At 43.7% G+C, this 24247-nt stretch overlaps 1 protein-coding gene across 1 annotated transcript; it reads left to right on the top strand.

Moving 5' to 3' along the window:
• The first annotated feature begins 535 nt into the window (after positions 1 to 535).
• On the top strand, positions 536 to 23627 carry notch1a (notch receptor 1a). The gene is made up of 34 exons (XM_086186810.1): positions 536 to 758; positions 1830 to 1911; positions 8675 to 8937; positions 9029 to 9367; positions 10284 to 10406; positions 10648 to 10881; positions 10996 to 11151; positions 11243 to 11428; positions 11558 to 11671; positions 12320 to 12433; positions 12526 to 12759; positions 12853 to 12963; positions 14271 to 14463; positions 14569 to 14714; positions 14815 to 14928; positions 15560 to 15679; positions 15763 to 15915; positions 16006 to 16234; positions 16325 to 16526; positions 16623 to 16776; positions 16908 to 17092; positions 17189 to 17321; positions 17413 to 17670; positions 17772 to 17884; positions 17979 to 18550; positions 18641 to 19081; positions 19202 to 19347; positions 19433 to 19646; positions 19753 to 19837; positions 19924 to 20086; positions 20195 to 20493; positions 20596 to 20743; positions 20841 to 20938; positions 21038 to 23627. Exons 1-34 carry the CDS (start codon positions 701 to 703, stop codon positions 22295 to 22297), a joined length of 7440 nt encoding a protein of 2479 aa, XP_086042936.1. The 5' UTR covers positions 536 to 700; the 3' UTR covers positions 22298 to 23627.
• Positions 23628 to 24247: the final 620 nt, after the last annotated feature.

Raw genomic sequence — 24247 nt, 5'->3', positions numbered from 1 at the left:
ATTCTGCAGTAGAACAATCCATGCTGCCAGTTGTCATGAAATGGAAACAGGAATTGGAATGTAACCTTATTTCACAAAGATTCTGTGATTCAGCAGAGCAAATTTCAAATCAGATGCCAACGGGACACACAAATTTGAAATGGTTCAGAGACAAGAACTGTGAGCAAGAAGTCACAGTGTGAGACAGTAAACATGTTTTTTGCTTTTCTCCAAAGATACTTTTAATAGGCTTCATTGCAATTCAATGTTTTGCTTTCCAAACCATATTGAAGCAATGGAGCTCTTATATAAAAGTAATCATTGTTAAGTCAGTGATGAAGATGGTCATTAATTAAGTGTTGGGGTTAAAGTAAACCTACACACAACAAATACAACAATATAGACTGTATGTGTGTGCGTGTGTGTGTGTGTGAAGAGAGGGACAGAAGCGACTCGTTTCTGCCTCAGGCGGAAGGGGGGGGGGGGGGGGGTGTAGCGACACTGGGAGGAACTTGTGGAGTTGCGTCTAGCTTTCATTGAGAACTCGAAAGGCACCGAGTGAACATCTATGACCTGAGTCCCGCTGACGACTTTCTCTCTGTTGGATTTACACTATTTATAAAGGATATTTATTTCAACCAGCATCTGGAGTATACCGAACTGCGGATCTATGCCAACCCTACGTAGAAGTCGACGACATTTGTGAAGTTGAAGAGGAGGAATGTATCGTTTCTTTGTGAAACTAACATTTCTGATTCCTGCGATCGTCATCTCACAAGGTACTCTTCCGTGCATGATTGAAATACTTTTATCTAGCAATGTGGCATGGAGTATTCTCAGCAGTTCTCGGCAGTTCCCACAATTACTTTTGGAACTACTTTATACACTTTTTAAAAAAATATTTTTGAGCAGGCCTAAACTACATCAGCAGCCAATAATTAGATGTTGAAACTGGCAGAATCTATAAGGCTGAACAATCGTTCAAGTGATTTATTTTTAGAATTTCCTGGTCGTGGGAATAAATTCACTCCAAGCACCGAAGCCAAAGCTGCGGTGCGCTTGGCTACTGACAACGTAAACTTGTAGGCTATAAATTAATTTACACGACTTTACTTTTTGTTACCACTAAAACAAGACAGGCTGACAGTCACGCTAGAACAATCAGTTCTAGACACTTGATACAATTATGCCACTTAAGTGGGTTTTTTTTATCGCTCATTTGAGTGTATTCTAGTTTAAATCTTAGTCGTAACCACATTTTGAACAATATCCAATCAAAACAACTGCATCTAGATATTTCCAAGTCTGCTTTAACATGTTCTGGTGACCGGTTTTAAATAACACGTGAGATAATGGAAGTTTGTGCGTGTGTTGGGGCCAGGGGACGCGGGGGGTGCGGGGATGGGGACTGGGGTGGGGGGGACCTTTTGTCTGCATGTGTGGGAGAGTGTTGTGAGTGGAGGAGGTGCTGTTATTCCCGTCTGCCGGTAAACAATGCCCGAGGAGAGTGTTTTATGGCTCGTGCTGGACTCTGATTTCTTTTGTTCCGCATCTGAGCCCCACAGCTGCTGCGCTTTCCCCGCAAAGCGTGCGCACCCAAAGCCACGCACCACGCGCGCTGGCCCCACCGGTGTCCAAGACAAGCTTCCCCAAATCCCCTGCGGACACTCGTGTGTTAAATCAATCAAAGATTTGGATGTGCAAAAGCGTGCGTGCATTAAAATGAAATTCCTGTGAATAAAGATGAACGATCTCCCACCAGTGGATCACCTCTACCTGCAGTCTCTACAACTCGATTTTGGCCCTGTCACATCTACAGCATGTTTTGATTCTCCTCATGTACTCAACAGGTCTAAAATGCTCCCTACCTACTGAATCGTGTCTAAATGGAGGAAGATGTGAAGCTGCCTCAAACGGAAATGGAGAATGCAAGTGAGTATGAAAGGCAGCAAAATGTGATGCTGCACATTAAAACTTTTTTTTTCCTTTTTCTTCTCTCAGTGGGTCAGTTGTGAGCGTGTTTTGGACTTTGTGCAGGCTTACTACAGCAGTGTAATGCCATTTCGGTACTTGAAAGTGCTTTTTAGGCAGGAAAGAAAAGGAGGCCACATATTCCCCTTTTCATTCCAGCCTTTGAGCAAGACCAGTGCCCGGCAACCAGAGGCCCTGGAGGATCCTCTGGGCTGGTGTGCTGGAGCTCCCCTCTGGGAGCCACAAGGCTTTATAGGAGGCTGCACACATTCCCTTAAAAGAAGAGAGTTTAAGAAGTGAAGTAAAAAGAGAGTGTAGTACCACAGTCCCAGAGAGGTGAGAGAGTATCTGGACAAAAGCCCACCCCCCATCGTTAGGCCCGTTAATGAATGCAAGACCCCTTCAACAGCAAAGTGAGAGGACGCGTCCAGTCCTAAATCTTGTTTTTCTGCTCTTTCACGGGCGACAGCTGGGGCTCGCCCGCCGCCCGTCACCCATTGTTCTGCAGTCAGAATAATGCTGTGTGACTAATCTGAGTGGGCCTTCCCATCATACCACAGCCACCCCAAACACCACAACACACACCAAACCTCTGGCATAACCCCCACTCACCAACCCCCAGCTCCAAATGCCTTGTCTCCTTCTTTTTGAATGGGAACCCCCCCCCCCCCCCCCAGCTCACTCACTTGTGATCTCCATTAGAAAGCCAGATGGCTGTGAAATGTAATTGGATTGGATGTCAAGAGAGTGAGATTAATGAGAATAAAGTGCAGAAATTTGAAGGCAAACAAGTGGGAACGGAAAGAGAGGCAGATTTTGGGCGAGACACTTTAATGTGTGGACATATTTCTTGTATCTGACCAGAGAGTTTTATAATTTTGTCTTGAATTTTCTTGAAGATAAACGTTGGGTTGTCGATGTTGCACGTATGAAGAGACCCAGGTGGAAAAGGATAGTTTTTTCTTTTCAAATCTTCACTGTGATTTGAAGTTGTGGAGTCATTTGTGTCTATAAAGTAGCTCAAGGGTGGCCTGGTTTACCCTCAGGGCATCTGGTCATGGCAGGCGCTTCTCTGGTCTGTGGGGACAAGGGGGAGCTATTGAAGAGGCTATGGAGCTAGCCCAGGGCTTTTGATTCACAGTATCTAATCTGCGCACACAAACACACACACACACACACACACACTGCCGCACGTGCACATACGCTTGCACACAGAAACTCTTCCTCCACCCTCCTCTTCTACAAAGCAGTTATTGTGGTCACCATCTCTGCTCAGTCCAATTAAAAACAGACATGGTAAATGCATCACTTCACCCTCCCGCGCGCTCTCTTCCTTTTTTCTTTCCCTCTCATTAATCATTCATCCCTGCCAAGCCAAGCAGCCATCAGTCACGGGGTGTACCAAGAGAGCCGGCGTCAGTGCTCAGGAATCAGCATCTGTACCGGGGGTGGGGGCAATAATGGTCCAATGTGTGTGTAAATCATCATCTTTAATGCTTGATTTGGTGCCACATTAATTGTCAGTTTGGCAACATGTTTGTGGATTGAGTGAAAGGAAATCCACTGAGACAAACTGGTTTGTACACCATTCAATGCCCCAGGGTTGTGTGAGGTTAAGATGTAATGTTGCTATCACGCGATCTTAAGGTTAAAGGTTTAAATTCAGAAATGTTTCAAATCCACAAATGTCGCTCTTAAAGTTACCAGCAAGTCAGTTTGTGGTTAATGCTGCAGCGTATAAGCAAATGGTAACACAATTTTCAGTGGTAAAGTAGATTAGAATCCTCTTTCAATGTTGTTCCCATGAGTGTGAGAACAGAGAGCGAAATCACATGTCGGCATAGAGAACAAGGTTAGGCTTGGTGTAAACTGTGGTAATCAGATGTCTTTAGGATGGGTTTACTGGGATTACACCCATGTTGAGACAAAATGTTCTGCCTAAAGGATGTTTTCTGTGCTTTCACGTTGTAAAAATAGCCCTACTTAATTTAATTTTTTCTAAATATGGATGAAGGCTGTTTATTTGATTGTTGTGTATTTATCTAGATGGATTAAGTGAAGCATTTTTTTCTGGACTACTCTGTTCTACAAAGTCTGGTAAAAGTCTTGATTGAGGAGAAAAATGTGTTTTAGATGGACATGATGGACAATGATAGACAATTCTTTGATTTTTCATTGAGGGGGTATTTTTTTTCCCATGAAAAACAACCACAGAAGAGATCTAGAAAAAGGCAATCTTTGGATAAACATCAAGTGAACTTCATGAAATGATGATGTATTTCCAACAACATGGGCTGAGATGACAGTTTTATTCCTCAGCGCCAAATTTAGTGCTGTCTTTATTCATAACAGACAATTTAAGAATATTTGTTGCTTTTTTGAAATGTATTAAATGAAAACAGCCACTAGACTGCTGGGCTCCAGTTTGTCAATGTGAGCTGTTACATTCTGAATCACTCAGGTTGGAGGGAATTAGACATATGATTTGATTAATAATGAGTTCCCTTGAGGGGAAGTTAAGTGCTCAGTTTGAGGGAAATTAATCTTTTTGAAACTTTAATACATGTGAGGTACATAGAAAACAACAACAACAACAACAAAAACTTAAAACCAAAAGGGAAACACTTATCTAAAAGTCTGGGCTTTCCTGTGTCCCACATTAATGAATTTGTTTTCCTATTTTAGCTTAAAACATACAAAGGTCGTGCATGGTGTGAGTCAAATTTGGATTCCATTTGTGTTTCAGTAATGAGGTCATATTTAGGTTAAAAGGTCGTTGCTCTCAAGTGCTTTTGCATGACTGGCTGACTGATGATGCTCCTTTGCTGAAATAGACACTGTTTGGGTCTGAGTGGCTTGTTAATAATAAACCCAGAAAACATCTCAACTCTCTTGTTGCATGTCTGACATACTGCAAAACATTTGACTGAAATAGAGCCGAGACAGAAATGTGAAAGTCTGCTGTGGTTGGCGTGAGCAGACCTTTATGACCTTGCACAGAGCTGTCTGGTGTTGCATATTGATGATAAAATGTCTCTCACATAGCTACTGTCTCGAGCGAGCTCAGCAACACTAAAAAGATGTTCCACTCTCCCTCTTGGAATGTTGTTCTTCATTTGTCCTCCTATAGGATTACCGGGCAGGTCACCGTCACCGCTCAGCTCGGTGTGGGCTTAGGCGAATCAGGAACATACAAGTGCATGAATGGGTCAAGTGTGACTGCTGGTGTTGGGACTTTATTGGAGTTTAAGCTCTAAGGCTGCCACTCCCCTGGTTGGGCCCATTCTCTAGATGCCAGGGCCCCTCTGATGTAGAATGAGATTGTTGGAGCAATCCTAAAGACTTCTACCGACTTTCCCTCCTTTTGAACTTAACAACCTCCATAAGCTACTGTTGAGAAAATCTTGACGATTTCCCCACATTTACTGTGACTTGACTTCAGAGTAACATACAACACAGCATCCTGTGGAGAGGCACAGAACTATGAGATCAAAGCTGTGGTGTTGGAGTGGAGATAAGAAGCTATGCGGCTAAAGTGGGTGCTGAAAGTTCACATGCACCAGCTCAGGCTGTCAAATGTAGGAAGTCTGTTGCACTACAGACCACAAGGACAAGAGGGTAAATGATTAGATGAGTATATGTGTGTGCATGTTTCCACTACCTGTGCTTTGATGAAAAGCATGAGAGGAAAATATTAGCATTTACACCCGGTAGTCACCCCTCAGCTGTATTTCTTCTAGGTGAGACTGGAAAGTACATGAGTTGATATCTAATAAGAGGAATAGAGTCCAGGTTGGAGGTCCTCAGTTAGCAGATGTGTTGTCACTGATAACATCACAACAAGTAGAATAAGATGGAATGTCTCCACGGTGTTAGCAGAGCACGAGGTATTCTATGTGTGAAAGTGGTACTGCTGTCATTAGTTAGGCAGGTGCTCGATCCCAGGCAGTGTGACTGACCCTCATAAATCTCTCCTCCCTGCACCTTTGAGAGAGTCAGGAAGTCACTTCATTACTATCAGTCTTGGCTATCAATAGAGCCTACAGGACACTTATTTGCAAAAATGTTTTTTCTTTACTTAATTATTAATATCTATTTGAGTTTCCCAGATTTAATGCCATTAAGGAAGATATTTAACAATCATATTCCTCAAAATCTTATTTTTGACTGATTTCAGTTCATAGAATTTCAGGGAATGAGATTAATAAAGTGTAACATTTAATTGTAAGTTTTACTAAAATACAAAAAAAAAGTCTAAGGTTAAAAACAAGCACTTTTATTCTTAATATTAGAGCAATTCCACTGGTTTTAATCCTTAGTGATCATTTCAGAGCCTAGGTAGAAAAATACTGGAGTTATCCTGTCAGCTTTGAGGGAAGATGCTGAGTAAATGTCTTATTTACTGTATGTAAGGTTAATATTCATGTGCTCATCTACAGCCTCTCACTGAACACACCGATTCTATTAAGTGCACATATTTTGTGATGCGAGTTCAAGGCGCAGCACATTTTTCATTTCTTTCAGCAGAGCTGTTCTGTTGCTGGTCTTACTAACAGATGTGGACCCCAGGGGTCAGACCTTGACCAGTGATTAGGCCTATCCAAGGGAACATCAGCTAACAAGACAAAAATGAGAGCAGAGGAGAGAAACAAATAACCACTTGAAGAGGAAAAGTGAATGTTTAGGGGAAGGAATAGATGCTGACCCCATTATACTTTCATAAACACCAGAAAAGGAAACACCACAAGTATAAACTCAGGCTGACACACAGGAATGACTGTATACCACCTCCATTCATTTCCATAACATTTTTCACAGCAGTGGCATTTCCACTGCACATTGGGGCCGGTTTTGTGTCTGAGGATAAAGTCACCTCAAGAGTGGCAGATGGTAGATCAGACCCAGCAGGGAGACAAGGCAAAGAGGCTGTCCCACAGTGTCACAAAAGTGTTTGGAGTCAGAGGTCAGGGGAGCATCTGCTCTGGCCTGAGGGGACATTGCATCGCTGGGAGAGACCTGTTGCCGTGGTGTGTGCTGCTGAGCTTTTCAGCATGTGGGTGGATCTTTATCTCAGATTGTACTCACTTCAGGACAAAGAGGATCCATTACAGTTGGCTAGTGTGGGGGTGACACACATACGCACACACTCGGTTTCATTATACAAAACAGAGTGTGAATTTAATACCAAGACAGTGAATTTGTCAGTGTGTTTTTATAGCAACTCTAAAGTGGAGGTAGGGAAACTTCAAAGCCTCTTCAAATACTTTTACAATCTTTTGCCAATTGCAACTGTCTGGGCTCCCTGTGGGGCACACAGGACTGTTAAAAACTCCCTGATTGGTCTCACCTAACTGAGTCAACAAGAGAGTTTTCAGCAGTCCTGTGTGACATAAGGGGAAAGCCATAAAAAGGAAACTGCAGGGAGCTGTAAAAAGTCCATGAGGGAAAAAAACAAAACAAAACTGAGCTGTGTGGGTTGAGGCAGAGATAAAGAGGAATGAAGAGTGGTGTATAATTATTTCAAATAAGAAAGGATTCAAATGGAGATGGCTTAGGGAAGTGAGAAATTGGATATCTTAAATTCTTACTTCCCTACCTGTTCCTCTGTCTGACGAGGTTTTATAAAAGTGAGGGGGACTATAAGAGACAGAAGTTGCAACAGCTGACTTCACATGGGTTCTTTATGTCCCTGGAGGAGAGGTTGGCTTGTCGGCACCCCATCTGACTGGGACAGAGGGGTGGGAGGGAGAAGAGGTGAAGAGGAGTAAGGGGAGGGGTGAGGAGGAGGAGGAGTCCTGTCCAACAGCTGCCTTCATTAACATGCGCACCTGCTCCCTGTGGAGATACTAGGCCAACAGATGCCCTCCATTACATATAAACACCCACACAAGAGAAAAATTAACACTTATTGGGTGATTTTAAATTAACTTGCGTGTGACTTTGTAAAAAATCGAGCAAAAAGAGCTTTTTTCCTCCCAATTTGGCAATCAATAATAGTGATTTGTCTTTTATTGTGAATGATTACTTCCAATTTAAACATTGCCAACGAGATGGTCCCCACAAATTTTTGTCAAGCTTTTGTCCGTGTGTTTGATGTTTTTGCTCATAATAAGCTGGTTTGAGCTATGTGACTGTAGCAGCATCTACATGGGTTTAGGGTCTGAATCCAGAGCTTCATACGGGCCATCCAGAGCCGGCACATTCTCCTTGATCTCTATGGTCATTCAGGATGAGTGCGGACAGCGTGGGGGTGAAAGGTAGATGGGAAAGAGCTGTTACGGCTAGACTGTGTTGTGGTGTCTGTTGTCCCAGCAGAATGTGTGTTCAAGGTTCTGAGGGAGTCTAATCCAGAGAGACACACTAGAACAACATACCCACTGCAGAGGGACTTGGCTGGTTGGGAAAATATTCACCCCTCTCCCCCTTCACCATTCTCTACTCACTTCACTCCCTCTCACCCCTTGTTACCTCTGACAAGAAGGTTATATTTTCACCTACGTCTGTTTGGAGGCAGGAATCTGCAAAAAGTTGGTAAAGGGATGTAGCATGTTCCATGGAAGAAGCCATTCAACTTTAAGATCTGATAAAAGAAAAACTGCTTTTGTTTTGTTACATTAGCCTTGGCAAAGATACAAATAATGTCCCTCTAACTTTGATAATTTACTGCTATGGTTTAATAGAAGACTATAGTTTTCTAATCACCTGACTTCCTCTCTATCTCCAGGTGTCCCAGTGACTACGTAGGCAATCGCTGCCAGTTTCCAAGTCCATGCAGCCCCTCACCCTGCCGGAATGGTGGTGAATGTCGTGCTGTTTCCCATGGTAACACGTTTGACTTCCGCTGCGTGTGTCGACTGGGATTCACTGACCGGCTATGTCTGACACCTACCAACCACGCTTGTATGAGCTCCCCCTGTCGTAATGGAGGAACATGTGATCTCACTACCCTCACTACGTACCGATGTCGCTGCTCACCAGGGTGGTCTGGTATGTCGCAACCATTTTCCAAGTGCTCTTGTTTCCCTCATTTCATAATCAATTGCAGTAATTAATGTGACTCTCTCGTCTTGTTTTCAAGGAAAAAATTGCCAGCTCTCCAACCCATGTGCTTCGAATCCATGTGCAAACGGTGGCCAGTGCTCAGCCTTTGATTCCAACTTCATCTGCGCCTGCCCACCCAACTTTCATGGTCAAACATGCAAGCAAGACGTCAATGAGTGTGCCCAGACCCCCACTCCCTGTCTCAATGGGGGTGTCTGTGTGAACGAGGTGGGCTCATACCATTGTCGCTGTCCTCAAGAGTACACTGGCCAGTACTGCGAGACCCCCTACCTGCCCTGCAGCCCCTCACCATGCCAGAATGGAGGAACTTGTGTTCAGAAAGGAGATACCACCTATGACTGTAGCTGCCTGCCAGGTAACACATAAACAAATAATCTACATACAAATAGACCGTTTGAATGAACATATGGAGTAACATATGTCAAGTGTAACAGCAAAACACACTCTTTTGTTTTCCTTTTACATCAGCTGACCTAAAAAGCTGTGTATTGCTGTAATAAATTTTGATTGGGTGGAATGAGTAATCTATGGTAAACACCTTCCATCTCTTTCTGCCAGCCTCCACTGGCAGGATGCAGACGTTTCCTTTTGATAAAAGGCACCCACAACACCAGTGATACACACATACATTTAAACGTATTGCTATACACATCCCCCCACCCGATTCACGAGGTCAAACACAACAACCTTGTTTTTCAGCTAAACGTTGCTGGTTGTTATTGTAATGGCACCCAAAGCTGTTGCACTATTGTGTAAAAATTGTATAATGAGGGGTAATAATGAGCACAGCTGTTATCGCATTGTACAAAGCACATTTCTATTAATACTACTCATCAGATCCTTATTGACAAGATCAAAATTGGGTCATTATATCGTATTTCAGACATCTCTACTATTGTCTTAGGCAGTGAAGTAATAATACACAGATGAATGAGGGGTATTGTGTGTTAAAGTTTAACCCACGCTGTGTGACTCTCTTGGTGTCTGTGCTGGAATGCGAGTAGATAGCGAAGCTGCACTGGCACCTGCAGAGCTATGGGTCGATAGTTAATCAGACTATTGTAGCTGTAAAACACCCACACAAGCCTTTGAGGAGACACGCTGAACTGTCATATAGCAAGCATAAAAACAATCTGCCACGAGGATAGAAAGGGCTTATCTTCTGCTTAAGTGCACCACAGTGATACGGTGAGGAAGGGCAGGTGTGATTATTAACTTGAAATTAAATGTATTGTTCACATCTTTTTAAGAATTTTTTCTTGCTCTCTCAGGCTTTGCAGGTCAGCACTGTGAGCACAACATCGATGACTGTCCAGGTCACAACTGCCAGAATGGTGGTGTGTGTGTGGATGGTGTGAACACCTACAACTGCCAGTGCCCTCCTCATTACACAGGTGAGCTATTGCTAAAGGCTAGCTTAAAACCACAGATTCAGAATGACACATAATCAAGCAGGGAAAGATGAAGTGGTAAACAAATTTTAACTAAACTCAAGACACCTGGCCTGACTTGAATATCACAAGTAGCAGCAAAGTTCAACACGTCTCATTGTGAATCATATAAATATTGAATAATAAATGACATGGAAAACATTTTTAAACTTTTCCTCAATTCTGCTTCTTTTTGTTTTCTCAGGTCAATACTGCACAGAAAATGTGGACGAGTGTGAGTTGATGCCCAATGCATGTCAGAATGGGGGGACATGCCACGACACTCATGGCAGCTATCACTGTGTCTGTGTCAATGGATGGACGGGTGATGACTGCAGTGAGAACATTGACGATTGCGCCAGTGCAGCTTGTTACCATGGTGCTACCTGTCATGATCGTGTAGCCTCCTTCTTCTGCGAGTGTCCTCATGGACGCACAGGTATAAAACTACATCCAGCCATACTGAGCATACACATCATGCCCTTGATGGAGTATTTGTCTGTAATGACACATTTTACTGATGTTTTGTTTTTTTAATCTGTGTTGCTCACAGGTTTACTTTGCCACCTGGATGATGCTTGCATCAGCAACCCATGTCAAAAGGGCTCTAACTGTGATACAAATCCAGTAAATGGCAAAGCAATCTGCACATGTCCCCCAGGTTACACTGGGTCGGCCTGCAATCTCGACATCGATGAGTGTGCCCTTGGTAAGTTATCTTGTCAAGTGTTCCTGTGGTCTGGGTTATTGAGAAATTTGATTATATTTAATCATTTATCATCATCTTGTAAATGTTTTAGGCGCCAACCCTTGTGAACATGGTGGTCGCTGCCTCAATACCAAAGGCTCTTTCCAGTGTAAGTGTCTTCAAGGATATGAAGGACCTCGATGTGAGATGGACGTCAATGAATGCATGTCTAACCCATGCCATAATGATGCCACTTGCCTGGACCAGATTGGAGGGTTCCACTGCATCTGTATGCCAGGTAGGAACATCTGCATGGATGTCTCAAGTTTAGCTAAGAACCCTGGAAAACATGCCTAATAATTATGAACAGAAAAAAGCATTGTTCGATAAGTAACTGTTTTATCCTGCTTTGTCTGTGGGATTTCAGGATATGAGGGTGTGTTCTGCCACATCAACACCGATGAATGTGCCAGTCAACCTTGCCTTAACAACGGCAAATGCATCGACAAGATCAACTCCTTCCACTGCGAGTGTCCCAAAGGTGAGTAACCATCGGGGAATGAGAGGAGTAATAATGCTAAGCGAGTGAAAAATGGCGAAAAATGGAAAAATGGACCAAAAGCGCGAGTGAAAAATGGCATCTGGGTCTTTTGGTCCTCTCTTAGCTCCTTTTCGTTCAAACAAAAGAGGTACAGATGAGACTTTAAAAGAGTGTATCATTAACTCATCCTCAAATGAGTATAGCACACCATATACGATTCACAGAATGTATGTTAATTATTTACCCTTTCTAATAGTTTTACTGGATAGCGAACTGGCAGGGCAGAGTGGATCAGGTTGCAGAAAATTAGCATTTTTGGCGGGCATGGGAGCTTGTGTGAGAGCTTAGCGCCAAAACCAGGGGCAGGGATTGGTTTATGGCTTGTAAGCTGGAGGCCTTTATGTTGTTTGAAAGAAAGATTCTGTGCACAGTAAGGAGTGGGGGGTGGGGGTGGGGGGTGAGAGTTTGTGAGAACAGGCTTGCTGTGGAGGGATTCATTGGGACCTCCGTGTCTGGCAGAGCAACTTAGACTACAAAGATTTTTTTTTCAAATTGTGAACAATGCAGCCATGATAAATTTAGAGAGCTTAGATACATTTGGAAAATTTCACAATTTGATGCAAATGCTTTTTTTCAATGCACCTGCAGGATTTTCAGGAAATCTGTGTCAGGTGGACATCGATGAGTGTGCCAGCACCCCTTGTAAAAATGGAGCGAAGTGTACAGATGGTCCCAACAAGTACACCTGTGAATGTACCGAAGGTACATTAAACTGCCATGTACATTTATTCTTAATATTAAATTTTCTCATCAAATAAGCTTTATTAAAATACTTAATTCCTTGTCTTGTCCAGGCTACACAGGGCAGCACTGTGAGACTGACATCAATGAGTGCTACTCAGACCCCTGCCACTATGGCACCTGTAAGGATGGCCTAGCATCCTTCACGTGCTACTGCCGCCCCGGATACACTGGTCGCCTGTGTGAGACCAACATCAATGAGTGTCTAAGCCAACCTTGCAAGAACGGTGGAACTTGCCAGGATAGAGAAAACACATATATCTGTTCCTGCCCCAAAGGCACAGCAGGTAAGTCTTAAGACTTTCAGTCATTCAGTCAGATTCAGCTAGTTAAGAATGTTTAGATTTTACTTCTAACTTTCGGTTGTGTGTGGTATACAGGCTTCAATTGTGAGGTGAACCTGGATGACTGCAAGAGCAAACCCTGTGACTACGGGAGGTGCATTGACAAAATCAATGGCTACGAGTGTGCATGTGAGCCAGGCTACACAGGTGAGCACTGGGTGGAGTTTACAGGTGCAGGGGGATGGTCCCTTGAGCATAAGAAGGGGCAAATAGGACAGGTGGCTGGCGGGTCCACATCTGAAGAACAATGGTGTCAAGTTGCCTGTGTGGGATGGGGGGGGGGGGGGGGGGGGTTGGAGAGGGGAACACAGTCCCCAACCTGATACACACTTAAACATGCACACAAAGCGCTAACTTTGTTTGCCATTTGAAAAGACTGTGACGTTGAGCCGGCACAGAGTTTGTAAGATGATACTTAAAAAGGAAGGGAGCCTGCATAGGCTTTAATCACATGTGTGGTAGTCATTTGTGTGTAATTGCATGACAAATCCTGCTGATAACTTCCTCGCTTAATTAATGTTGCTGGCACATATCTACCTGTAACACCAGTGTATAAATTTCAGTTGTATAGTTGTATCCAAGTGGACCACTTGTCTTCTTCCCTTTCATGGCCCAACAGAGCCGGTTCTGACTGGTCGTGACTATGTGATTATGCTAAAGAGCAGGCAGGGAGGGACAAGTGTGTGTGTGTGTGTGTGTGTGTGTGTGTGTGTGTGTGTGTGTGTGTGTGTGTGTGTGTGTGTGTTTGCGTGTGTGTAAGCTGCTGTGCGTCCCTCCAACTCTTCCTCCCCCTCTATCTTTATGTGCTGACATGGTGAGTGTGGAGGGCACGGCAGGGCTGAGACACAGGGGGACAGAGGACTATTGTAGCTGATGATCAGGCAGTTGGGCCCTCCTCTCCTGATTGATGAAGAGTCGGGGAGGAGGGACTTGGGTAGGGGAACAGAGGGGGGTTTAATTGTTACTCGGCCGTGTGTGAAATGGGTCTGGCCTTCTGTTCCTGTAAACAACCCTTGTGAGGTTAGGTCTCCTTGGATGGGGGTTGGTGTGTGTCTGAATAGGGAGAGAGGCTAACCCCCTCCTCCTTCCTGGCACCCCCCACCTCCCCCTCAGAAATCTTCCTTCTGCCTATTCAACAGGCTGCCATTCAATCAATGGAGCAGAGGCAAAAGGGCCTCCAGGGGCCACCAGGCTAGGCACACATTGGAACTGCTACTGCTTCTGCCTGATACATTTTGAGGGAGCCTTTAGTGTTCACTCTCTCTATTGTCCAAAAACTACATAGTGCACCTCAGCAAAAGGCTCAAAGAATACCATACCACGCAGCAGTGTCCAGTTGTGGGCTACTTAGATGTTTAAATGTGTAGATTCTCAGAAATTAATTTGTCACAATGTCATGATCTGACATGAATATAGGCTGGATTTTTCAGGCATCATGTCATATTTTATTTCAGGAGCAATGTGTAACATCAACATTGACGACTGTGCCATCAATCCCTGTCACAATGGGGGAACATGCATTGATGGCATCAACAGCTTCACCTGCCTCTGTCCAGAGGGTTACAATGATGCCACCTGCTTGTCTCAGGTGGATGAGTGTGGCAGCAACCCCTGCATCCATGGACGATGCCAGGACCTCATCAATGGGTGAGTACAGATCCACATGTTGCATGAGAAAGTGGCAAAAATTGCCTATCAGAACCCAAACACACAAAAAAGCGCCACTAACCAGCATCTTTATTCTCACTGAAGTTACAAATGTACCTGTGACTCTGGTTGGAGCGGCCCCAATTGTGACATCAACAACAACGAGTGTGAATCCAACCCATGCATGAATGGGGGAACTTGTAAGGACATGACCAGTGGATACCACTGCACATGCAGAGCTGGCTTCACTGGTAAGCTGTAAAAACTCATGACCTCATGCCACTCCTTTTAAGAGTGAGATCTGTTCACTGCCATCTAACTTGTGTGTGTTTTCTAATTCCATCGTTGTAGGACCTAACTGCCAAACTAACATCAACGAGTGTGCTTCCAACCCCTGCCTCAACCAGGGCACCTGTATTGACGATGTGGCTGGATACAAGTGCAACTGTTTGCTGCCCTACACTGGTATGACATGTAGCAACCTATGTTTCACTTAAAGGATTGGACTATTACCTGGATTATTAATTTAGCGTGCTGCTAACTCATTTGTTTGCACAGCGCTGAAAAAAAAATTACTTTAGGTTATCTTCCGCTTTCCACACAGAAGCTTATCCAGTCCCATCCTGTGTTATTTTAGAAAACATCAGCCAATGGCCAATAACAGGGATGTATGTTTTTGGCATCTCTGTGTGGAAAGATCTGCCTGTGTGCTTTGCAGGGATAACAGAGTGTGTGTTTATTGGAATAACATACCACAGTTGCTAATATAAGCCGGAGAACTGGAGGCTGCTACAAATTCTATTCCCACTTCCGCTACGTCCTGTTTCCTGTCTGTGACCACACAATTGCAGGAAACAGGAAGGCCCTTCCTATTTGGTCAAGTCGTCATGTTAATGGATAAGGAAGAGGGATGGAAACTGGGATCTATGATCTTGATCCCTTCAAAATGAAATCTTTTACAGGGGTAGAGAACTGTAAGGAAATTCAGTATTCCTGATGTGTTTCTGTGATTATTTAAGGGTTATGAATAGTACCAAGGCAGTTGCTCCACATCACCGTTGCAATGCAGATACTGATGTTTTATTTTGTTTGTCAGGTGAAAACTGTGAGACCCTCCTGGCCCCCTGTAGCACTCGACCTTGTAAAAATGGTGGAGTATGTAGGGAGTCTGATGACTACCAGAGTTTCTCCTGCATTTGCCCAGAGGGATGGCAGGGTATCCATCTTTCTAGTCCTGTTTCAATCATCAATTCATCCATTGGTGGACAATATTTTTAACTTCATCATCTTTATTTCAAGGTCAAACATGTGAGATTGATATCAACGAATGTGTGAAAAGCCCATGCCGCAATGGTGCCATTTGTCAAAACACCATGGGAAGCTACCAGTGCAAGTGTCAGCCAGGTTACACTGGTCAGAAGTGTGAGACTGACACTGATGACTGCAAGCCAAGTAAGGAACTGAACTGAAGCCAACAAAACAAGCTCTCACTTTGTTAAAGATTTAAAAAACAACTTCGATTTCCTCTTTTCTATGTTTCAGATCCCTGCAGCAATGGCGGTCTGTGCCGCGATGGTATCAACAGTTTCATGTGCACCTGTCTGCCCGGGTTTCGTGGGGGCAGGTGTGAACAGGATATTAATGAGTGTGAGAGCAACCCCTGTAGGAATGGTGCCAACTGCACTGATTGTGTCAACAGTTACACTTGCACCTGTCCGCTTGGTTTCAGTGGCATCAACTGTGAGATCAACACCAACGACTGCACAGACAGGTAGCTCAGCTCGACAAAACATCATCTGCATCCATCTAACTGCAAATGTGAAACATGTTTAAAAATATAAACACTCTTGTGTTTCTATAGCTCTTGCTTCAATGGCGGCACCTGTGTGGATGGAATCAACACCTTCAGCTGTCTTTGTCTGGCTGGATTTACTGGCAGCTATTGTCAATATGACATCAATGAGTGTGACTCCAGACCGTGCCTCAATGGAGGAACTTGCCTGGACAGTTATGGGACATACAAGTGCACTTGTCCTCATGGCTACACAGGAGTCAACTGTCAGGTAGGAGAAATCTTTTATAAGTGTAATCGTATTGGGCGGTTCCATTTCTATTTATATAGTTTCTTAAGTTTTTTTTAATTTTCCTACTTTGTTTAGAATCTGGTTCGCTGGTGTGATTCATCCCCTTGTAAAAACGGAGGTACATGTTGGCAGCAGGGAGCCTCTTACACCTGCCAGTGTCAAACAGGGTGGACTGGCCTCTACTGTGACATTCCCAGTGTGTCCTGTGAGGTGGCAGCCAAACAGCAAGGTGCAAAACCAGCCATCAGTTATTCTCCATAATACTATACAGCCAGTATTTGATGGATTCAGTGAAAGTGTGTGTTGAGGAATATATGCCTTATAATTATACATTCTAATTCCTTTTTTGTTTGATCTCAGGTGTAGAAATAACTCACCTGTGCAGGAATTCAGGCCAGTGTCTGGATGCTGGAAATACACATTACTGCCGCTGCCAGGCAGGCTACACAGGGAGTTATTGCCAGGAACAAGTGGATGAGTGCTCACCTAATCCTTGCCAGAATGGAGCCACTTGCACTGATTATCTGGGAGGCTACAGTTGCGAGGTACAGGATGTAAAATTGATTAAAACTTCAATTTAAAAATACATGAATATGTGAGAAATATGATTTTAAGGAAAAAATATAACTTTTATCTTTCAGTGTCTCCCTGGCTACCATGGGGTTAACTGCTCAAAAGAAATCAATGAATGTCAGTCTCAGCCTTGTCAGAATGGTGGGACTTGCATTGATCTCATCAACACATATAAGTGCTCCTGTCCAAGAGGAACACAAGGTAGATACCTGCATGGTACCTTCACACACACATGGACTCACACCAGAAAAATAAATTGAATGTTCTCACTGAATGTGTCTATCCCTATCAGGTGTCCACTGTGAGATTAATTTGGATGACTGCAACCCCTCCAGTGACCCACTGACCAATGAGCCCAAATGCTTTAACAACGGCAAATGTGTGGATCGCATAGGGGGCTACCAATGCATGTGCCCACCAGGCTACGTAGGCGAGCGCTGTGAAGGCGATGTCAATGAGTGTTTGTCTGACCCTTGTGATCCCAGGGGTTCATACAACTGCATTCAACTCACCAACAGTTACCGCTGCGAATGCCGCACTGGATATACAGGTACTGATGTGCATCTGGTTGCCAGTGACAAGAGTGTAAAATGTCTGTGTGTAGAGTCTATTTGTAAAGAGTGTGTGACACATTTTGTCTCTGTCTACCAGGCCAGCGTTGTGACAAGGTGTTTGATGGTTGCAAAGGAAGACCCTGTAGAAATGGAGGGACGTGTGCTGTTGCGAGTAACACACCTCATGGTTTTATCTGCAAATGCCCACCTGTGAGTGTTACTGTGTGATGTCTTTGCATCTCTTTAAAAATACTTTTAAATGTAGCACAACAATCATGACCATTATCCATTTCTGTCCCTCTAGGGCTTCACTGGCTCCTCTTGTGAGTATGATTCTCGCTCTTGTGGAAGCCTGAATTGCAGGAACGGAGGTACATGTGTGTCAGGCCACCTAGGTCCACGCTGCCTATGTCCACCAACCTTCACTGGACCTGAGTGTCTGACCCCCACTGACAGCCTCTGCATTTCCAACCCGTGCTACAACGGTGGCACTTGCCAAATCACCTCAGAAGCACCTTTCTTCCAATGCAGCTGTCCCAGCAATTTCAATGGCCTGCTGTGCCACATCCTGGACTACTCTTTTGTCGGAGGATTTGGCCGGGACATTACTCCACCTCCAGAGGTGGAGGTGAGCTGTGAGAATCCTCAGTGTGACGAGTGGGCAGGGAACCACATCTGTGACTCTCTGTGCAACAACCATGCCTGTGGCTGGGATGGGGGAGACTGTTCCCTCAATTTTGATGATCCGTGGCAAAACTGCTCTGCAGCTCTACAGTGCTGGCGTTACTTCAATGATGGAAAGTGCGATGGCCAGTGTAACAGCCCTGGGTGTCTCTATGATGGCTTTGACTGTCAGGGACAGGAAGGACAATGCAAGTAAGTCTAGAAAACTCAAAAAGCCACTGTATTAGATATGTGTTATGATTGTAAAAAAAACTGTGACTAAGCCTCCTTCCTTTCCTCTAGCCCACTGTATGACCAGTACTGCCAAGACCACTATGCTGATGGCCATTGTGACCAGGGCTGCAACAATGCAGAATGTGAATGGGATGGCCTGGACTGTGCCAACAACATGCCAGAAAAACTAGCAGATGGGCATTTAGTTCTGGTGGTCCATATTCCCCCCGAACAACTCAAAAATCGTTCTTCAGCCTTTCTCCGTGATCTAAGCAGTGTTCTTCACACCAATGTGGTGTTCCGCCGTGACTCCAAAGGAGAGCCAATGATCTTCCCCTATTATGGCAATGAACAGGACCTGGTGAAACATAATGTGCTGAAGCGCTCCACAGATGGCTGGCCTGAGTGGGCTGCAATGCCAGCAAATGTTTTAGGTCAAATGAAGGATAGTGTGACCGCGATGGTCAGCCCACGTAAACGCAGAGAGCTCGATCCTGTTCAAGTCAAAGGGTAAGAATCACAAAACAAACCTGCATTATTTTGCATAACTTAATCAGAGCAACATATGTGAATGTCAGTCATCACTTCTCTGTAATCAAAATCAATATTTCCTGCAATTTGCATTTGTAGGTCAGTGGTGTATCTGGAGATCGACAACCGTCAGTGTTATCAGCAGTCTTCCGAGTGCTTCCAGAGTGCCACAGATGTAGCTGCATTCCTTGGAGCACTGGCCTCCAGTGGGAATCTCCACGTTCCCTACATTGAAGCTGTCACAAGTATGTAACTTACTTTCCACATATTTTCAAAGTGTTAGATATTGAAATCCTAAAGAACACCTTGAAATTTTGACTATCTCTGCAGGTGTGAGGCCTACTCCTTCCACTTCAGAACTCTATCCCATGTATGTTGTCTTCCTGGGCTTGGCTGCTTTGGGTTTTGTCTGCCTTGGTGTTCTGGTTTCGCGTAAGCGACGGCGAGAGCATGGGCAGCTCTGGTTTCCTGAGGGATTTAAAGTGTCTGAGCCCAGCAATAAGAAACGCAGAGAGCCAGTGGGAGAGGATTCAGTAGGACTCAAGTAAGTTGTGGTGGAACTGCACACTGGAATATAAAGCCAGGCTTAACTGGTGGTTTTGTTCTGTATCTTCTGTATTAATGTCTAACCTCACTCTTCTTTTCAACAGGCCCATGAAAAACTCAGACATAAATCTCATGGATGACAACCAAAATGAATGGGATGATGATGATCCTGACTGCAGGCGCTTCCGGGTAAGAGGAACAATTTTTTTCTTTTAATCAAATACACGTTCAGGTGTTGAACTGCTGATATCACAATAATTGGTATGTTTTTTCAGTTTGAGGAGCAGGCCATGTTGGATTTGAGTGACCATACTGACCACAGGAAATGGACACAGCAGCACCTGGATGCAGCTGATCTACGTATTGCATCGATTGCCCCTACACCGCCTCAGGGAGAGATAGAGAATGACTGTATGGATGTTAATGTCAGAGGACCAGGTTTGTAATGTCAGATTACTTAGATGAAGCTATTGTAAATCATGAAAAATCCCATAGTATGTTTTGTCATTTTGTAATGTTTTGTAATCTTTTGCCTATCTCTTTCAGATGGTTTCACTCCCCTGATGATTGCCTCCTGTAGTGGTGGAGGACTTGAGACCGGTAATAGTGAGGAGGAAGAGGATCCTTCAGCAGAAATTATCTCTGACTTTATTTACCAAGGAGCCAACCTCCACAACCAGACTGACCGCACAGGAGAGACCGCCCTCCACCTGGCTGCTCGATACGCTCGCTCTGATGCTACCAAACGACTCCTAGAGTCCAGTGCTGATGCCAATGTCCAAGACAATATGGGACGTACTCCTCTTCATGCTGCTGTGGCTGCAGATGCACAAGGAGTCTTTCAGGTAAACTCTTCTTTCACAGGAAGTCTCAGTTTTCCAAGCTTTGATTGTTTTTATTTGTCCAACCATGTAAAAGCACATAACTAAACAAGTGTGTTCTTGCAGATCTTAATCAGAAACCGTGCTACTGATCTTGATGCACGCATGCATGATGGAACAACACCACTGATCCTGGCTGCTCGACTGGCAGTTGAGGGCATGGTGGAAGAGCTCATCAACTGCCATGCTGATGCTAATGCCACAGATGACTCTGGTAGCTAGCATTTTATCAATCTATCATCTCCACAGTCCTGAAAGTATGCTGGGTTGTTATGTTCACCCACTCTCTTTATTTTTCTCTCTTTCTGCAGGTAAATCTGCTCTTCACTGGGCTGCAGCTGTAAATAATGTGGAGGCTGCTGCAGTGCTGCTGAAAAATGGTGCGAACAAAGACATGCAAGACAACAAGGTAAGTAAAATTATGTAACTATGAAGAAGCAAGTTAAGTACAGCATTAAATTTACAGTGGTATTTATCATGTATTGATTTTTTTTGTTACTTTTTCTAGGAAGAGACACCGCTGTTCCTTGCAGCCCGTGAGGGCAGCTATGAGACAGCCAAGGTTCTGCTGGAGAACTTTGCCAATCGTGAGATCACCGACCATCTTGACCAGCTACCTAGAGATATCGCCCAGGAACGCATGCATCATGACATTGTCCGCCTGCTGGATGAGTACAACATTGTCAGGAGTCCTGGCCTTCATGCTGCCCCTCTGAGCACCTCCAGCCTCTCCCCACCTCTCTGCTCGCCCAATGACTACCTTAGCAACCTTAAACCGACTCTCTCGGTCAAGAAGGTTCGAAAACTTAGCTCAGGTGGAAAAGGAGCCAAAGATGGGGGTAAAGATAATAGAGTGAAAAAGAAAAAGTCATCAGATGGGAAGAGTAATTTGTTAGACACATCAGCTGTGCTCTCCCCAGTTGATTCCCTTGCATCACCCCATGGCTACCTGTCTGATGTGGCCTCTCCTCCTATGACATCACCATTCCAGCAGTCCCCACCAATGTCTCTGAATCACCTCCAAGGAAATGGGGACTCCCATATGAGTCAGATGAACATGGGTAAGGACATGGGCTGTATGTCTTTTGATCCTAACCCACCCCGTCTCTCTCATATGACTGTGTCCAGCCCAAGTGGTCAGGGTGCAACATCAATAGGAGGAGGTAGCAGAGTCGGCCAGTGTGACTGGGTCTCCAGGATGCACCCAGGTGTTGGACAGCAAGGAAGCTTCACCCAGGCCTCATCCATACCCCACAGCATAATGGGTGGTCTGCATGGCGTCAGTACAGCCACTCTATCACAGATCATGGGCTACCAGAATCTTCAGACCAGCCACCTTGGCCCAGCTACACACATGATGCAGCAGGCCCACTCAAGGCAGCTTCAGCACCAGAACTCCAACTCTACCACCGCCGGCCAGTCCATGAGTTTCCCCAACATCGAGCTGAGTGGCTCCGACATGCAGCCAAACAATAGCTCTGGTCGCTCTATGCCCATCCACACTGTAATGCCCCAGGAAACACAGATCCTCGGCACACAGTTTCTCACCCCTCCCTCCCAGCACAGCTATTCCGGCCCCATGGACAACACACCTAACCACCAGCTACAGGTGCCCGACCACCCGTTTCTAACACCTTCTCCTGGGTCCCCTGATCAATGGTCCAGCTCGTCCCCACATTCCAACATGTCCGATTGGTCAGAGGGCATCTCCAGCCCACCTACAAGTATCCATTCGCAGATGAATCTAATCCCAGACCAGTTTAAGTAAAGACTTAAAAGAGATGGAACTCTTCAGTGTGAACAAACAAAGTACGTACAGAAAGAAAGTTACAAACCTTTCTCAAGACTGAGGACACACCTTTTTAAACAGTTTTTCCTACTAATGATAAGATCAGTTTTAGTAATTTTGTATTTATTTATGTGACTTTTTGACCTGAAAATATAAAGAAGATGCTTTTATATTTATGTTTTTCTATTTTTATTTTTGTTGTGTATGTATGGAAATATTAGACACAGTTTTAAAAGGAGTGTATATCAGAAAAAGACTCCTTGATGTGTACACTGGCTATTTATTTGCATTTTGTGTTGCTATATTCACTGGATTTATTTTTTATCTTTTTGTGCATCCCCCCTTCATGAGTTTTATTGGGTATTTTCCCTACATTATGTTTGTACAGATTCTTTTTAATGCTTATAGTCTATTTTAAATTTTTCAGTATTAATTATACTTTAACCTTTTTGTCTTTCTAAGTGACACAGGTTTTGTTACTGAACAATATTTTACCATGTCTTTTCACTGAGTAGATGATGATCAAATATCTGTCAAATCACATCTATGGTAATGTTTGCTACACACTGGTCTCTCTTGTAAAAATGAGAAAGAGGGAAGCTAAAGAGAAATCCATTTATTTACTTTGGAGATTTTGGACCTTAAAGCACAGAACAAATATATTGTAGCAGTTGAGAGATGCATGTCAAAATGATTGAAAATCAATCTGAGACTGATGTTCACAGTCATCCAAGTCATGGTTGTCCAAAAGAGGGTTGAGCCAAGGTCACCTGGTCTTGGTTGAAGAATACGTTTCAAGTCAAGCCTCTCTCGGTTCAGCTATCCCTGGACAACTGTAGCCTTTCTGAATAATGATTTGTGATATTTATGATGGGACTGTTTTATCCTAAAGCAGTAATTATGGTTACCTTGTTAAACCTGTAGTGTCAAATCGCAGCCGTGTTGTTGAAAACTGAAATGTTACATTCATCACAATCCAAAATAGTGCCAGTGTGACTTTTGTTTTTCTTAACAAAAGCAATGTCTTTGTGAGATTTCTTGTGTAAATGTCTTCAAGGTGGAGTACATTGTTTGTGAAAGAAATAGGGACCTTAACGACATCACCTGCACTTTGTAAAAGAGTGTAGTGTAAGGTGTTGAAATGTCATGTTTTATAAACTAATCCAGAGATGAAGATGTTTTTAAGTAAAAAAAAAAAATTGTCATTCAAAATCAATGTTCATGCAAAGTTGTAGTTTGCAAAGTGTTTCTTGATTAAAATGTTTTGTAAAAATGGTCTTGATTCAATAAAAGCTGTTATTATGCTTAAGGATATGCCTCCCTCTATTTTTTATGTCCCATATATATATATATATATATATATATATGTGTATATATATATATGTGTATATATATATATATGTGTGTGTATATATATATATATATAGAAGAGGGCACCCCTGTAACTGGAGATGGTGTCTGGTTCCATCTAGTGGTCAAAAGCTAATAAGCAATGACAATGAAGAGCTCAGGAAGAAAACACAATTGTCGCAATATAGCATTCACTGTGCTTTTCTTACTGTTACTTCATATGGATTTGTAACTTTGCTGTGTAAACTGTGACATGTGAGCGTTAACTGCTGAAGGGGAAGCAGTGTCACCTTAATCTGAGTTTCAAGGTGAGGTCAATTTTCGTGACATCACACAATGTGGATTAAGTAACTAAACTCTGAAACACAAATAATTCTTCAAATTATAAAACATTCATTTAATATGTGATAAACTATGTTTAAAAGGAATAAATACATGGATGTGTGTAACTAGCTGTTTATGCCTCCTGAATGCCAAAATGATCTTTGAATTTATTTCAGTTTGATATAAATCGTGATGCAAAACACAACAAATAAGGGCAAGAGACAGGATTCTGGAAACAAACAATAGGGAAAGTTT

This window comes from Aulostomus chinensis, chromosome 19 (assembly GCF_037954235.1).
Source record: "Aulostomus chinensis isolate RoL2024-O1b breed Wild chromosome 19, RoL_Achi_v1.0, whole genome shotgun sequence".
NCBI classification, from domain to species: Eukaryota; Metazoa; Chordata; class Actinopteri; order Syngnathiformes; family Aulostomidae; genus Aulostomus; species Aulostomus chinensis.
Note: the sequence above shows the minus strand (reverse complement) of the source record. Positions and strands in the feature narration are given on the sequence as shown.

What these genes read in the sequence shown, in the direction of transcription:
- notch1a (XM_086186810.1), top strand. Translation starts at nt 701, where the DNA reads ATGTATCGTTTCTTTGTGAAACTAACATTTCTGATTCCTGCGATCGTC. An exon ending in CACCTGTGAATGTACCGAAG is followed by an intron (nt 12,434 to 12,525) that starts GTACATTAAACT and finishes TGTCTTGTCCAG; the next exon opens with GCTACACAGGGCAGCACTGT. An exon ending in AAGACATGCAAGACAACAAG is followed by an intron (nt 20,939 to 21,037) that starts GTAAGTAAAATT and finishes TACTTTTTCTAG; the next exon opens with GAAGAGACACCGCTGTTCCT.